Below are 17311 nucleotides of genomic sequence, written 5' to 3' on the forward strand. Positions count from 1 at the left end.
GGGGTCTGCCACTCCCAACTCTTCAATTATTGCTGTCTTTTTGCAGCTGGAAGATTTTGGCCCCATCCATGCTGTCATTTCATGTGCATAGTGAACTGCCAATCCAATTTATACACTTCTCTTAACAATTCAACTTCCCATTCTTACATTCATTATTCCCACTCCCCACAAACAATTACTTGCTGTCTTATACTCAATACTTATTACTATATCTTTATATACATTATACATTTATATACTATATACATTTCTTTATCTACTTTTTTTCTTACTACCCTTCCCTTGCTTATACTTCAAAACCTGCTCATGATTACATTTGGCTAGAGGAATTTCCATTCTTCCATACTTTTTTCTTCATTTTCGTCTTTTATTTTCACCATCAATCTTGCCATCTCCACATAGCCTATTAACTTCAAAACCCGTTCCTCTTTTATTGGTACCTTGCCTTCTTTCCATTTCTGTGCGTACAGAACTCTGTCTGCTGTGGTTGCAGATATAAACAAATTGACCATCTTTTTTAGGACTTCTAATCCTGTTATTCCTAATAAGACTGCTTCAGGCTTCTTGGGAATAGTGATTTAAAAAAAAAAATTAAGTCATTATGTTTCGTTTTCCAGAAGCCTGTTGCTTTTTTTACAAGTCCATCACATATGGAAAAAAGTCCCTTCTGCCTGCTGGCACTTCCAACATTTGTTCAACACAGTCTTGTACATCTTGGCTCACTTACTCGGTGTTAGGTACCACCTGTATATCATTTTCATTAATTTTCATTTAATGTATAACATGCTGTGAATTTCATATCTACTTTCCATAATTTTTCCCATGCTGCTATATCCATATTATGAGACAAGACCTTAGCTTATTGCATCATTGTTGACTTAGCCAGCTTATATTTTGTTTCCCATTCTAACAAGAGCTTGTACATTTTTGAAATCAATTTTTCTTTGCCTTCTTTGTTTTGCAAAACCAAGTTTCTTATCTTTCTTAAATAGTTCATTTAGCTGATGGTACTGAAACCACCCCATTACCCACTCCTGGAGTTATACTTGTTTTTTCAGTTTGCAACCCCCCATAAGAGAATTTTAATACATCCCATAAGTATCCCATCCTGCTCTCATATTTAATTCCTGTTGGGCACTTGCCTCCAATGGAGATAACCACCATGGTGTTTTCCTTTCTAAAATATCTCTATATTGGGTCCAAACACCATATAGGCTTCTTATAACATGATTTTAAAATTCTTTTCATACCATAAGTGGGTGTGCCACCCATAACCTTCTAAATCCAACTGTCTAGTGTTGTTCATTGTTAGCCATTCCTCCAACCAGGTTAAACATGAAGCTTCATAATACAATTTCAAATCCGACATCGAGAATCCACCTCTTTCCCTTGCATCTATTAATATTTATATTTAATTCTTGGTTTTTTTCCTTGCCAGATAGAGAGTTCTTTTTGCCATTGTTTAAGACAACTCATTTTATGTATTACTGGGATGGTCTGAAAAAGAAAACTCAAGCAGTGTATTCATTTTTATGGCAGAATTTCTTCCCAAACCTCTATTCTTACCCATCTACACAAGTCAAATTTCATGTTGTTCCACACTTTAATGTAGTTATTTTCATACAACATTGCATTTTTACTTGTTATCCAAATACCTTTCTACCTTTAAGCCACTCTTTGCTTGTAATATTTTGTTTGTTTATCTATATTTTTAACCAACATTTTTGCTTTATCCTTATTTATATAAAATCCTGCAAGATCACCATACTGCTTTATCATTTTTAATATCTTCATTACATTTTCCACATTACATTTTAATACCTTCATTACATTTGTCCAGAAAAAGAACTACATCACCTGCAAATGCCCTTAATTTATAATTTTGTTGCCCTAATTGGACATCCTGTACCTCTGTACTTTCTCTTATCTTTCTACATAATACTTCTAATATCAAAAGAAACATACAACATTCTCCTCCGAATCACGGTCTTCCCACACTTTTCCCTCCCTCCCTCGGTCTGGATTTTCTCACCAGAGTTTTCCTTCTCCTGGATGAGCTTAGGTTGTGGATCCCTGAGGTGAAGCTTCTGCTTTTGTACTTCCAGTCATTCTTTGCATAGAGGCACCTTCGTAATATGGGGCAGGGCTCCATCCAATCTCTGCCATGCCCCTCTTCCTCTTCCTCCTCCTCCTGCATTTTCTTCCAGGTCCTTGCACATCATTTCTAGCCATTGATCTTTGAGTGAAATCCTTCGCTTGTCCGACTTCTGATGCCACCCAGGTGCCTTTGCCCTAGTTCCGTGTGAACTGCCACTGTTGAAAAGCATTTGTATTCAAGGTATTTGAAGAAGAATATTCAGCAGGACTCCCCTTCTTGGCCTTCAGCGGCTGGACTCAACAGATCTTTGACTGCCTCTCAAATGTGGTGCTGTGCCTCCAGAGCAGCTTCCTTCCCTACAAAGGGGAATTGCATTGCAGTATTTCCTAGTGGCTGCTCTTCCTCTTCTGGCAGCCCCTTGAACTGCTTTCTCTGAGCCTGCTTTCTCCACCTCCCTGCAGGTGTGGATGCTGTGCCAGCGGCAAATACCCCTTCTGGTGGGTCTCAGGCCAAGCTGGAAGAAGTTAGGGTCCAGGTGTGTGTCCCACCTGAGCGGAGCCATGAGGCTGGTCCAGTTCCATCCTAAGGAGTCTGCGGCAGAGCCCCGGATCGGGCTGGAGAAGGATGGAGGGGACGTGGTGGACCTGAACGCCTTTGACCCCTCTCTGCCCAGCAACATGCGCGCCTTCTTGGAAGGAGGAGATGCAGCCCTCGCTGTTGCTAAAAGGTACCTGGCAGTCTTCAGGGTCATAAAAGGACCTGCTGGCTGGTGGAGGGAGGAAGCCAAGGGGAGCAAAATCTGGGTCATTGGAGCTTTGGGGTGGGGCAAAGGGTGGAGGAGGAGGTGGAGAGCTGTCAGAATAAGGAATGGGACAGGGCCAAGCAGGGTGGTTTTGTGAAGGGTTCACTGAAGCCTCCACACCAGCATGGGAGACCCTCAGGCCCAGGCAACGCCCTCGGTGGCCTTGCTTCACACCCTTGGGGAGTGTTTTTGCCTGCCTAGAAGGTGCCTTTGTCTTGAAATGAACTCTGGTCATTGCTTGTGCTTGCCTGGGTGCAGGATTGAGAGGCGTGTGTGAGCGCATGCAGAAACTTGCTTAATGTACAAAGGTTTCATTTTTATTCATTACTGCACCCACTTTTGCCGCTGGCCCCATCTGCGACTGGCAGGTGGCTCCCCAAGGTTGTTGAGAAGGGAATGTGGTCCTGAGGCAGAGAAAGGCCCCCACCCCTACTGTAAAAACAAGGCCCATGCCCAGGGTCTTAAGAGTAGTATCCAGCGACTGGGTTGCTGTATCTACCTGAGACGAAGAACGAGATGGTGCCACCACCTTTCAGGCCTCGAAGCTGACTGGGCTGGTGCCTCCTGTTACAATCCTGGCAACAGGGCAGTGTGTCCTGTACCACACCTGAGGAAGGTAGGCTAGCTATGGGGTGCAGGCAGGCTACATGGCACACACAGCTCTGATCTTTAACTTTGGGGTTGCCAGCATGACGCCCAGGGGTGCATTGGCACCCTTGAGGTCTTCTTCTAGCACCCACAAAGCCTCTGATTCTCTCCCCTCCCCCTTGGTTGTGAGGTGGTGTTTATATTTTCCTCCCTTTGGTATGTAGAGCTGAAGGAAGAGCAACATTTTCCCACTTCTGCTTTCAGCTCTATGTGCTTTTCAAGGCTCAGATTAAATCTGTTGGAAATAACTTTTACCCAGATCCCTTGGGAAAGCAAAGCAGGGGCACACACACTTTCTCAGAGAAGTGTGCACTGATCCTGGGCAAGGGTGGTGGGGATGGAACAGAGAGGGTGGTATCCATAGCTTTTACTTAGAAATCCAAATCTGCTCACAGGCCTAAAAAGGTTGGCAAGCCATCTAACAGGAGGTTACAGGCAGGGGGTTGAGGAGGAATAACTAGCAGGGCTGTCGGCCACCCAGCAGCTCCTAGTCTGTGAAACAGGCTTGCCAGGCTTTGGAAACAACAAAAGAGATTTCAAAACCTGCTTGCAATGCTGAAGCTGCAGCAAGCTCTCGCTCTCGCTCTCTGCCACCTTGCCTGACACTGTCTGGGGTCCCCACTTGAGATGCCTCTGTCTCCATCTTCTGCCCACAGAGCGCAAGAGTCTGGCCAGCATGTCCTTCCGCGATCCAAGGTGACCCTCTTGGCTCCTGTCACGAACCCAGACAAGGTGATCTGCGTTGGGATGAACTATGTGGATCATTGCCTGGAGCAGAATGTCAAGATCCCCAAGGAGCCCATAATCTTCAGCAAGTTCAGCAGCTCCATCGTGGGTCCCTACGACAACATCATCCACCCAGCAGAGAGCGAAGTAAATGGGGCTGGGTTTTCCAAGCATATCTGGGGACCCAAGGTTGAAGAATACTGCAGTGACCCTTCCTTAGCCTAGAATGGGTTAAGAATATAAGAGCTTGTTGCATCAGGCCAAAGGGGACTCATCTAGTCCATCATGCTGTTCTCACTGTGGCCAGCCACATGTCTGTGAGAAGCCCACAAGCAGGATGTGAGCAAGACTGCTCTCTCCCCACTGTTGTTTCTGATGTCCAGCTGTGGAGGCAGAGCTTAGCCATCGTGGCAGGTAGCCTTTGATAGCCTTGACATAAGAAGAGCTTGCCAATGGTTCATCTTTAGTCCACCATCCTGGTCTTACAGTGGCCAGACGTATGCCCATGGGAAGCACACAAGTTTAGTGGTGTCCTAATTTCACTAGGGGGATGGCTTGCACAAGAGAAGGTATGGGAAGCCAGCATGGTACTTGTGGCCCCAGTGCTACCAGGTGTACCACAAGAAAAGCTTGGCTGCTGGATCAGACCAAAGACCCATCTAGTCCAGCATCATCTTCTCACATTGCCCAGCCAGATGCCTCTGGGAAGCTCGCAAGCAGGACCTGAGGACCATAGCGGCACTTTCCCCATGGGCAATTCCCACCAACTCCGATAAATGCCATGGGTGGCCTCCTGAAGGCAGCATGGAACATTGGGAGAATAGTCCGTCAGGTTCCTGTGTTTCTTCTCCCTGCTGGCCTTGCTAGTCCAGCACTGATCTATCAGGTGCCAAGACTGACCTTGCCTGTTCCCTCTTCTAGCAAGTGGACTGGGAGGTGGAGCTGGCCTTCATCATTGGGAAGAAAGGAAAACACATCCAGGTAAGCCAGATGTCAGCAATTTGCACCACATAGGGACCTGTGGTTTTGTTTTGGTCTTATAGCTCTCCCTTTCCCGGGTGCCCAGGGCAGGGAGCTGCAGAATTAACACTGCACTGCAGGTCTGCACATATCTACTCAGAAGTAAGTTCCATTGTTTTCTGTGGTATAGCCAAGTTAGTGGGTGCAGGATTGTAGCCTAAAATGGCTGTGTTGTCGGTATCTAGCACCATCCATGTCTTCAATGCTTTGCAGTTTCATAAATAATAAAAATTGCCTTGTAATTTTACCAAGGTGTTCATAATCGCATAACTACTGCTCACGTGACAAAATTTGGGACTATGTCCTGAGCATCCAGTTCCTTCCTGCCATTTAAAATTTAGCACAACCTGATAGTCCATCAATCAAAACACCACAATTCCATAAAGCATCTGGTCTTGCAGTGTGAAAGGAATGCCATAAATTGGGACTGAAGCACCAGCATTATAACCATTAAAACTAACACAATAAACACTACGTCTGAATGCAGCCCTAGATTACATCCCGAGTGGGAAGTAAGGCCTGCCCCCATTCAGGAATTTCCAAAGATTCATTCAGTGGTATTTATTAGTTTAGTATTACATTTATATCCAACCTTTCTTCCAAGGAGCTCAAGGTGGTTTCATGGGTCTCCTCATTTTATTCTTGTGCATATGATAACCAGGTTTGATGTATAAAATACGGTTAAGCACAGGGGAGAGTGAAGAAAGTGTAGAAAAGGAATATGCCAGTGCAGAAGTGGGGAGGAGGAGGAGAATAAAGCCATGCCATTAGCAAACACAAAATAGTCTGTTAGTTCCCATGGCAATATCGCTTGAAGTTTACCTAATAAAGGAAGCGCCCATTAACCTTTTCTTCTCCAGCCCCCAGTTTCACAGCAATATTGTTGCATCTTGCTTCTCTCCTCCAGGAGTCAGATGCCATGAGCCATGTAGCTGGGTTCACCGTTGCCCATGATGTGAGTGCCAGAGACTGGCAGATGCAGAAAAATGGAAAGCAGTGGCTTCTGGGGAAGACCTTCGACACCTTCTGCCCCCTGGGACCAGCCCTTGTCACAAAGGATTCCATCTCAGGTTTGGAACCAGCAATGACATCGCCCCCTTTTTCTTTTTGCCTCCAGGGTTTGAGGAGAGGACAAGCCTGTCTCAGGACCCCTTCCCAGGTGCTCGAGAGTAAATTTTGCATCTCCTAGAATTCTCTTGGGTAACCTTTGAGTCACCTGAGGACCATCAAGGCTCTCTGACCAAGCTCTGTCCTCTTCCTTCTTCTTTAATCACTGTTGCTCCTGCCTGCCTTGATTTCTTGGCCTACTGTTCATGGTGTATCCATCTGTGCAGAGATGCATTTTTTTGGTTTGAGGTTGCAGAAATGTAATGTCCTTACAATAGAAGTACAGATGGGAAAACTTCCAGGGTCACATGTGCACCACATGCCTGCATCCATAGTCTGAATAAGTCATCAGTTGTGCTGACTCACCTGCACTGAATTTTTTTTAAATTGCTGCAGTACTTCAGTGGAGGTGGGTCAAACATGCCCAGGGGTTCCACAGTATCACTTGTTGAGTGTTCATCCTGATAACGTTCACACGGAGGTGGTACAACATTGGCGGCCAGCGGTGCTTCTCTTGCACTTTCCAGTGCAGTTTAGAAAAGTGGTGGGTAGGCTTAGCCTTTTATCTATGCTGCCTGCTTGTTTTTGTATTTCTGTACATTCTTTTATTCTCAGTAAAATTGTATAATTATTATTATTTTTTAAAAAAATGAAGTGATGGGATGATTGCATTGCAAAGTGCAGGATTATAACCAAATTTTGTGTGAATAAACAGCCCATGTGAAATAAAAAACCCTCCGTGGTACTGTCCCAGGCTACTGATCTCTGTAAGGGCAGTTTTCCACATTGCCTCGCTTCAGCAAGAACAGTCTGAGTCTCAGCAGCTTCTCAGGCCTCTGGATGTACAGCCCAACCTATGATGACCATCCGGCAGGTTTGTTAGCTGGGTGCTTCTCTTTGATGTAAAGGGGATGCTGCCATGGGAACACACATCTGGACCCACTAGTTCCTACTGGACTGCAGCTGCATTGCAGCCAGAGGTTTCCAAAGTACTTGCAGTAAGGTCTGTGCAGTTACGATGTACATTACAGTGGTACCTCGGGTTACATACGCTTCAGGTTACAGACTCCGCTAACCCAGAAATAGTCCTTCAGGTTAAGAACTTTGCTTCAGGATGAGAACAGAAATCGTGCTCTGACCCTGCTGGTCACGATAGGCAGCACTGAGCTAGGTGGACACAGGGAAACTTCTGTGGGATGGCTCACGTCGGTCGAGCAAGAGAAGACTCTCAATTACAGGGTCATGGTGTTTGAGCCCCACTCTGGGCAAAAAATTCTTGCATTGCAGGGAGTTGGACTAGATGACCCCCGTGGTCCCTGCCAACTCTGCAATTCCATGATTCCTGTGTTTCCAGAAGGATGCCCCATTTTCATAAATGCTGTACCTTCTCTTTTGTGTGTGATTTCATGTTGCTCTCTGCTCTTGTTGCTACCACCAGACCCCCACAACCTGGGCATCCGCTGTCGAGTGAATGGGGAGCTTGTCCAGAACAGCAGCACCAGCCAGTTGATATTCAAGACGGAGGCACTTGTTGCATGGGTTTCCAAGTAGGTGCTCTCCATGACCCCCGTCTCCTCCTCAACTACTGTTGTCTATGCTCTGGTAACCTCGAGGTTAGATTACTGCAATGCGTTATATCTAGGGCAGCCTCTGATGACAGTTCAGAAACTTCAACTGGTGTAGAATTCAGCAGCTGGGTTGCTCACTGGGGCAACACCATGTGAGTCTATTACATCAGTCCTAGCTGCCAGTTCATTTCCAGGCTTAATTCAAAGTGCTGGCTTTGACCCATAAAGCCTTAAATGGCTCAGGAACACAATATCTCAAGGACCGCCTTTCTCCATATGTACCTACCCAGACCCTGCATTCATCCTCTGAGGCCCTTCTTTGCGTGCCGCCTCCAAAAGAGGTCCAGGGGGTGGCAACACAAGAACGGACCTTTTCTGCAGTGGCCCCCTGCCTGTGGAATGCTCTCCCCAGGGAAGTTCGCCTGACGCCTTCGTTATACACCTTTAGGCGTCGGGCAGAAATGTTTCTTTAACTAAGCCTTTGGCCGATTGACAACCAATGTCATTTTAAATGTGTTATGGGATGGGGAGGGGTGGTTATTAATTTGTTTTGTTGTTATACTTGTTCTTATTATGTATTTTGTGTTTTTATCCAGTATTTTTATGTTGTGTACTGCCCTGAGATCTACAGATGGTATATGGTACCAAATTAATTACCATATTTTTCCATGTATAAGACTATATTTCCCCCCTATTTTTTCAAGTTTAAAATTGGGGGTCATCTTATACATGGGTAGTGCATATGGGGGATTTCTTTATTTGGAGTCCCCCCAAAAATAGGGGTTGTATTATACACGGGGGCGTGTTATACATGGAAGAATACGGTATGCCTTCAGTATCCCTAGAGCGTCTCCAACCTCTTCCCCCCCCCCCCCCCGCCATTGTTGAGCCTGGACACTGAGGTCCACCTCCGAGGATCTTCTGGCAGTTCCCTCATTATGAAAAGTGAAGTCCTGGGGAACCAGGCAGAGGGCCTTCTCAGCAGTGGCACCTTCCCTGTGGAATGCCCTCCCATCAGATGTCAAGATAAGGAACTACACAACTTTTAGAAGATATCTGAAGGCAGCCTTGTATCAGGAACTTTTTAATGTTTGATGTTTTAGTATGTTTTTATATGTGCTGGAAGGCGCCTAGATGGATGGGGTATAAAAAAATTAATTTTTAATAATAAATCTTGCTCTGGCCTGTTTTTGGCAGGTTCGTCACCCTGTATCCAGGAGACGTCTTCCTCACAGGGACTCCCCCGGGTGTTGGAGTTTTCCGGAAGCCCCCCATCTTTCTCAAGGTGAGCCCTGTTCCCAATTAATTTGTAGGCTCTGCCAGCATCTTCCCTTGCTTGAGCTCTTTTGATTGGAGGATTGGCAGGGCTGCTTATTTTCGCTTTGTAGCATTTAGACATTCTGAACAAGGCAGCAGCTGTGAGGTCATCCCATGCAGCCAATAGACTAGCCCTTCAGTCCTATGGCTTCTGGCTGGGTATTGCAAGGGCCGCAGGAAGGCACCAGATCTTCCTCTCTGAAGGCCAAGAGACTTTTGACCTTGGAAGGGCAGATCCCTCTGCATTCCTTGGGGAGCAGATGCCTCCACTGTGGGGCATAATGCTTACCAAGGGGTGGATCCAGCACCTCCTGTTCTCTCAACACTGGAGAGGAAGCTCAGTTGTACGTTGGAAGATTCAGCACAAAGAAAATAATGTCCTCCTTTGCACAGTGCAGAGTTAAATGATGGGACTCGCTCCCACAAGAGGCAGCGATGGCCAACAATTTATAGAGGATAAGGCTATCAAGGGCTAGTGGCCATGGCGGCCATGTTGTGTGTCCACTGTTGGAGAAAATTTGCCTCTATGCCCGTTACTTGGACACACAATGGGGCGAGTGCTGCTGTTGCACTTGGGGTGCTGTGAGGATGGGGCCCCTTTGGGGTATAGTGGGTGCAGTGTAAGGTTACCAGATTTTTTCCCAAGAATCTGGGGGACACTTTTTTTTTGAAGAGAAAGAAAGTTTTTTTAAAAAGTTTTTTTTAATTTTAAAAAAAGAATATCTTCTCTTCTGTGGTCTCCTCTGTCACGCGGTCTTCCTCTGGGTCCCAGCCTGCTCTCGGAGCGCCAGCTGCCATGGAGTAGGCTCGGGTCAGGCCTGGGCTTGGCCATGTGTCCTTGCCCTCCTGGTGCTCTCCTCCCTCTCCTCCTCAGCAGTGGTGCCGGCACTGGCACGGCAAGGTCGGGGCTCCCCTCTTTTTTCTCTTTCCTCTTTCTCTCTCCTCCTTCTCCCTGTGTCAGCTCCAGGGTTTTCCTGGCCCCGGGGCGCTGCTGGGCAGTTGGCCGGGTGCTCTCGCTCCCGGCTCAATTTGTGTCATGGGGGGGGGTTGTTCAGCAGTTCCCCAAGTTGATGCGCCAGGTGTCCCCGGTTCCCCCTCGGCAGTGGCAGTCTCAGCCGCCCAGAGCCAGCCTGGTAGCGCAGTTGGCTCTGGCTGGCTTCAGGGGTTGCTCGCTGCCTGGTGCCCACCATTTTGCCTCGCTGGAAGTCCCCATATGATGTGTCTCATGCCGTTGAACCAATCATGCAACATTCATTCCCTACTAATAAATCTACAACACTTAAAATATAAATCTGGGGACATTAAATGAAATCTGGGGACATTCTGCGGACGGATTTTGTCCGGGGACTGATTTGTGAATCTGGGGACTGTCCCTGGGAAACAGAGATGTCTGGTAACCATAGTGTAGTGAATCCTCCCCCCCCTTTATTCTCAGTGAGAGGGAAATAAGTGTACTGCAGGTGGGGCTGGGGCAGGAATGGATGCAAAGCTCATCTGCCTCCACTTGTGCCCTGATGGCAAGAGCCTAACAGAGTATGTGGTGGTTCATCCAACTTTGCCTCCCACCCTTAACAAAATAATGCATCTCTACCCTGCAGATGCCCTATTAGCAATTGGCAACAGCATTTAGCATTTAGGGAGGGCAGTCAAAGCCCCTATTAAGGGCTGAACACCCAAATAAACTTAAATAAAGTTGGTTTTTATAAGGAAATGTAGCCATACCAAATACTTTGTGGGTTTTGGGTTTTTTTTGTAATATGCACTTAAAACTGCATGTTTACGATACAGCAACATGCATTTTGATTTGTAAAAAAAAAATGGGAACATAAGCTTTGGAGATGGGGTGCTGCACAAGCTGGAAGTCTGCTATTGTCTCCTGTGTCAGTGTTATATTGTTATTGCAACTTAATGTAAGAGCTGCTGTAATTCTCTTGTACCACAGAGGGGAGATGAAGTGCAGTGTGAGATCGATGAGTTGGGAACTATCCGAAATAAGGTGGCATGATGGCATCCTGCTGCATCCATTCAGGTCCTCTGGCCCTGCACAGCTGCAACAGCTCTACTTGAGTGTCCTAACCAAATCCAATCACGAGAATAGATTAAGGGATTTCTGGAATTAAGGGAACGGGGATGACTCCTCCCAGGAGTCACAAGAAGACGGAGCCTGAAAGACTGGTTCAACAGCACTGCAATTCCTGGGCACCATCTCAATGAAGAGACATGAAGGTGAGCCTGAGTCTTGCCTTTCCTCTGCCAACCAGAAGTAAGAGGGAGGTCATTCATCGTCTGGTACAGAACAGGCTACAGTGGGTGGGTTTCCCCTTTGTATTACAGAACTCTTCGATTGTTGACTCACAATAAAGCAGCTACTATCAAACTCATTGGGGGTTTGGACATACAACTTTTTAAAGCATGGAATTTTGATTCATGGGCCACAGGTTGAAATATCTCACAAAAGGCGTGGAGGTGTTTGACCAATAGCTGTGCAAGGAAGGGTCCCTTCTTCACAAGTAGATATAGTTTTTCTGTGCACAGTATGGTTCTGGCAGAAGCAGCTGCAGGTGCTGTAATTGTTCACAGCCCCTCTGCCTGAAGAGCAAAAAGGGTTCCTAGCTATGAGGGGGGCAGGGAAGCCTGAGGAAGACTTGCTGTAGAGTCCTTGGAATACCTAAAGTTTGGTAACACATCTGAATACTGGCAATTTCAAATGGATTTGGAATGCATAGCAATAGCTATTTCCCTATTTTGTCAACCTTCACTAGCATATGTCCAAAAACACATTTAAGTTACTAGCAACATGCACTGGTGGTGTGCTTGAGTTTCCACTCAAGCCTTCTCTAACCTGCTGTTGTAGGATGCAGGAGATAATGGGAGTTTTAGTCCAAAATACCTAAGGGGCGCCAGGTTGGGGAAGGACAGAGCAGGCACAGTTAAAAATGCAGTCAGAAAATATTGTTTATTACTTTCAAAGTCAGCAACAATGGCTCCCAGGGGTGGGGTGCAATCTAAATTATTTTATAAATAAAACACAAAATCATACGAACTTAACGACAAATGGATTTTAGTTCTTTACAAATTGGCCTCAACACTGGCTCACTGAAGTCCTGACATGAGAGGCAACTTTTCAACTGGGATTTCAAAAGGGTCACACACCTTTTGAAGACAACTTTCAAAATAAAGTTAGAAGGCGTTATACCCCACCCCAACATATACACCTAGGAAGCAGAAACTACACCTTCTGGATACCATACAAGGCCCCTTGGAAACACTAACTGTAGATAAACTGCTGGATAAATTTCTCCAGCTTCTCTTGGTTCTCTTTGGCACGGAAGGTCTCGGAGAGGTGGAGAATGGGCTCCCCTTGCCCTGCTGCTTCTCTCAGCACCTAGAGTGGAAATTAAAAGAGGGGGGGTTTAGCAATCCCATACCCCACTGAAGGCAGATGCAACAAGGGCTTTCCTCAGGTGAGTAGCAGCCTATGAAGTGGGTGGGGAAATTCTTTACTGTCACCTCACACATCTTATTGTGTGAGATTCCTGTGGAGAGAAGAGGAGAATAGACACTGAGCAGCTCTTTTCAGAAACAGCAAGGTTTCCCCTGATACTGGCTATCGCAGCTCTCAAAGGCAAGCTGTATAGAAACCCACCAAGACAGGTGGAAGATGAAGGCAAGGAGCTGCTCCTGTGGGGGGCTCTACGCCCTCAACCTCTGCCTGGGAGTGCCAAGCCAACACTGGCTGTACATGCGCAGGGGGTACATAGATATACATACATCATATCCTCAGTAATCCAGCAAAGGAGAAATCACTGCTAGACTCCACTGGATTTGAAAACACACAAAAAATGCACTCAAGCTGTGTAGGTGGAGTGGCTGCAAAAGTACACAGCGCTTTGGCCACGTAGCTGTATTGCAAGGAGTCACCCATGCAACTGCCTGCATTTGGCAAGATGGAACACAAGGAGTGAGGGTAGCAACAGAGGTATACAAAGTCCCTCAGGGATGGAATTTGAACATGGCCTCCCAATCAGTAGACCATTGCTGGGTGGGATCCAGGACAAGCAGGACCTGAAACTCTGGGGGAGTATAAAAAGCAGCACAAAGAGATAAGAAACAACCCACATTTTTTGTACTGTGACCAAAGGGGCTAGGAAACTGCTTTTGCTTCTTAAATAAAGCAACACTTCCGAGATGCTCAGGAGTGCTGCAAGATGAACTACAGGTGGCAAAATGATCTCAGATTAAGAACTGAATATAGCAAACACCTGAAAATGGATTGTGGAGGGCATGAAAAGGGAGATTCTGGAATGCGATCAAAGACTTTGCAAATTGGAGGGGCAGGCAAGGCAGGGCACTCACCCCCAGTTCCTTGTAGATGCGGACAGAGATGGTAGTCAGAGTTCTGCAGACACATTCTGAAAAAGTAAAATGAAATGGACAGAAAGGTTCAATGTGGGAGAGAGGACAGATGCCCCCTACCTCCCAGGCAGGTTTCGAGTCTAGTGGTGGCACAATTGCAGTGAGGTAATGACATCAAGCACTAGGGGGCAAAGTTGGCTTGTAAAAACCAGCTTCTAATCTAGACCCAGGGGGTTATGTTGTGCTGGTTAAAACAATAAAGGAAATGCCTTGTCAGAGCTGTTGTAACTAAGAGACTGAACATCAGATCATGAAACCTTTGGCTCAAACATTGTTTCTGTCATCAGCTCGCTTGGTGGTCTTCGTGGAGCCAAAGCCTTCCCCCCTCAACTGCAGTTTTGGATAATCGCCCACCACTGGGAGGATTAGAATACAGGATACAATAAGCACTTTGAACATTCAAAACACACTGTGCAAAAGCTAAGTATTGATAAGTGTTTTACTTGCTACATTTTAAGAAGGATGTAAAACAAACCTGGATAGATTTATGGGCAGAAAAAGAAGAGGGTGTTGGGAAAGCCTGTGAGGAGGAGGAAGAGTTTCAGGAACCGGGGCCTTTTCAGTGATGAGAAACACCCGTTTAAAAGGGATGGGGCAAATGGCCTTCATGTATCTAGGCTAACAGCTCTGGTTCACCACTGCCACAGGCCTCAGCATAAGAAAATGGGGTGCTTAAAATAAAAGGGTTTAAGGTAATTTCCCATTTTATGAGGTCACAAAATCCTTGTCCATCAACAAGGGCAGTTACTATCCTTTGGTATAAAGTTACTTAGGGGTAGCTCTATACTACCAAGTCTGTCTATAGTGGCTTCGCCAAAGTATCTCTGGCAGTTGTGGGACTGGGAAAGGCTCAGGTTTCTCTCTTAAAGTGGAGTTCAAGGCTGCTGACTGACCCACAGCTTGCTTAACTGCAGAGGCTCAAGTCTTGTCACCAAGGAACCAGCAAGGAGGCAACATGCCCAGAAAAATACAGAAATGCTAACAGGAGAAGAATGCTCAGCTGGTCATCAAAGCTATGAGCATTATCAACAAGTGGCCAGGGCTCCACTCCTGCTTGCTCTGCCTCCCAACCGATGCCCCCACCCCCAAAACCTCACCACCCCCACCCTGCCTCCACTAGCCCATTAGATTGTGTGGGGAAGCTTTCTGGCTTCCACTTCACAGGCCAACCTTGATGGGGGCAGGGCAGCGCACATGTCAATCACATGACATAATTATGATGTTGCAGTGCTGACAGGTGAGTTGCCCACCCCCCTTTGTACCCAAATCCCAACATCATATTTGAAAGGTGGAGCACAAGATGCTGTTCCATGCCAATTCTTTCAACTTTTTGAGACCTGTCCATCTACTTTTCCTCCCCCTGCCCGTCGTGCTGGAGGTCCAAAGGAGTGCCAGCCCTACCTGCCAGAGCCCCTAGTGCCCCCATGTTGAGAGAGTCAGAACTTACAGGGTTAAGAAGTTCTGAGTGACGCTTCACATTCCGAGAGGTGTGTTTAGAACACGGAAGTGGGAGTGGCCAGTATCTCTGAGAGAGAGAGAGAAAGACACACACTGTGTGCATGTTTGCTCCGAGAGAGCAGCAGCCATGTGCGAACTGTCGCCAGGAGATTTATAGATGTTGTGTTTTGCTAAGGAATAAAGACTTTAAGATAAGGAGACTGCTGCGTTTGAGCCTGAGTTATTACCACACGACAGAACGTTCCTGCTTCTGCTTCTGCTGTGTTTCCTCTGCTGGAGTCAAAGGTCTTTGGGAGAGGTCAGAGCCGCGCAGGGAAGTGTGCCGGACCCCCGGACGCCTATCGAAGCAACACCCCAGACCTCACCACCCTCTCCCCTTAGAGCTTCCTTCCATGAGGAGAAGGGAGGTGAGGTGGCAGCAGGCAGCCAAGACAAGCCACAAAAGAACAGTCACAACAGGCCAGGTCAGCTCTGTCCTGCTCTTTCCCTGCTCCCTCAGTCTCTGCCACTGAGGCTGAAACAGCAGTAGTGAGCTGGGCAGTGGCAGCTGCAGAGCAGAGAAGTTGCTGACGAGCTGTCTCAGTTTGCCATGGCTTCCTCCGTGGGCTGCCTGCCGCTGCTGCTGCCCTCCATTGCTGCCGCTGCCCAGCAGCTCCTAGACTATTGTCATGCTGTAGTTCACAGCACCATTTGTCGGTGACCAAGCAAACTGCCACATGATGACAAACCTTAGCTGCTTAGCATATTTATATACACATAACATTTCTATGGCTCTTTCAAGTGTTTAAAGTGCTTTGCAAAGTGCATTATCTAGTGGTGATCCTAACAACAACACTGTTTAAGTCAACAATATTATCTCACGATCTTGCTGGTTGGTGCATGGAATTGATGGCAGCAGAGGTGAGATTCAAACTGGGAAAGCCCCAGTTTGCAGCGCTGTCCTGCAGCCACTGCATCACACCAGCTCTACACTTATTCGCTTGGCTACCACCTGGCCCTCTCTGGGCCTCTGCACTCACCAAAGGAAGAGTCTTCTTTTGCCTTTCTTGCCAAAAAACAGTGCAGCTTCTCCACGTACTGGGACTCTGTAGGGGACAGCAGTGCTGGTGGTCAGAAGGACACAAAGCAGAAAGCAAAGGGAGGTCACTAGCCTCAGCTGCACCATTAGCACTGGGAGAGGGATCTCTGCACCATGACAAATGTCTAAGGGTCACAGCAGCTCAAATTCTAAATATGAACCTGCAGGGTCAGAGGTTGCATCCAAAGGTAGAAAGAAACTCAACAATATCTTTGGGTTTTTTTTAATCATGTGCAATCACAGTTTCAGTATAGTTTGTCAATAAACAAAAACAAAACACAGTTGATTAATGGCATCCACTTTTCCTAAGAAGCAGTGCAGGGCTTAACTAACAGAATAGTACACTGAGATGCAAGATTATAAAACAACATACACCAGGAAAAAACCTCATCACACAACCAGCAACAGCTTTATGTACTTGTAAAGACCCATTACCAATATGATGCAGTTGTATATTGGACTGATCCATGCATGCTACAACAAGCCTTTGCCAACCTGGTGCCCTCCAGACGTTTTTGGACTACTGCTCCCACCAGCCTTGCCCAGCACTGCCAGACTGGTGAAGGCTGTGTCAAAACATGGTGTTAGTGCTGCAAACTCAAGGAAAACCTTTGGCTTGCAAGCTCTCCCCTCTCCTTCAACCTTCCATTTCAGTGAATCCTAGCCTGCTGTTATGAATAAACTGAGAAACAGTGGTTCAAAACAAACACTGGTGAACCAAGAGTGCTTTGTTTAGATACTGATCAGAGTTGGGGAGAGCTCATCTGGTAGAACATGAGGCTCTTAATCTCAGGGTCATAGGTTCGAGCCCCATGTTGGGCAAAAGATTCCTGCATTGCAGGGGGACAGACTGGATGACCCTCATGGTCCCTCCCAACTCTACAATTTTAGATATTAATCCACTATCTTTGGTTCCTATGTAACCAACCAAGTTTTGAAGTAAATTAAACGCTGACAAAGACTAGTTGCTGACTAACATCTACTCAGGAGTGGATGCACTGAAATTAATAGGACTTACATCAGCAATGTCTATTAAGTTCAATGGGTCTACTCTGAGGGGGAATAGCACTGGA

At 46.6% G+C, this 17311-nt stretch overlaps 2 protein-coding genes across 18 annotated transcripts in view; one reads left to right on the forward strand and one right to left on the reverse strand.

The window, feature by feature from the left end:
- LOC310769818 (oxaloacetate tautomerase fahd2, mitochondrial) overlaps positions 1 to 11665 on the forward strand; it is a 13653-nt gene extending 1988 nt beyond the window's left edge. Inside the window, exons 2-8 of the mRNA XM_083629614.1 lie at positions 2560 to 2825; positions 4205 to 4421; positions 5196 to 5255; positions 6202 to 6364; positions 7840 to 7948; positions 9167 to 9254; positions 11229 to 11665. Coding sequence (XP_083485740.1) covers positions 2560 to 2825; positions 4205 to 4421; positions 5196 to 5255; positions 6202 to 6364; positions 7840 to 7948; positions 9167 to 9254; positions 11229 to 11291 — 966 coding nt within the window. The 3' untranslated portion in view covers positions 11292 to 11665. The remainder of the gene's footprint in view (positions 1 to 2559; positions 2826 to 4204; positions 4422 to 5195; positions 5256 to 6201; positions 6365 to 7839; positions 7949 to 9166; positions 9255 to 11228) is intronic.
- A 558-nt stretch (positions 11666 to 12223) lies between these two features.
- GPAT2 (glycerol-3-phosphate acyltransferase 2, mitochondrial) overlaps positions 12224 to 17311 on the reverse strand; it is an 87553-nt gene continuing 82465 nt past the window's right edge. For all 17 annotated transcript variants that reach the window (XM_083629362.1, XM_083629368.1, XM_083629372.1 and 14 more), the window contains 3 exons: positions 16180 to 16245; positions 13643 to 13698; positions 12224 to 12671 (listed from right to left, as the gene is read on the reverse strand). In XM_083629362.1, the coding sequence (XP_083485488.1) occupies positions 12555 to 12671; positions 13643 to 13698; positions 16180 to 16245 (239 nt within the window). In that variant the 3' untranslated portion in view covers positions 12224 to 12554. The remainder of the gene's footprint in view (positions 12672 to 13642; positions 13699 to 16179; positions 16246 to 17311) is intronic.

The sequence above is a fragment of the Podarcis filfolensis genome (genome assembly GCF_964270895.1).
Source record: "Podarcis filfolensis genome assembly, chromosome: 8".
Lineage (NCBI taxonomy): Eukaryota > Metazoa > Chordata > Lepidosauria > Squamata > Lacertidae > Podarcis > Podarcis filfolensis.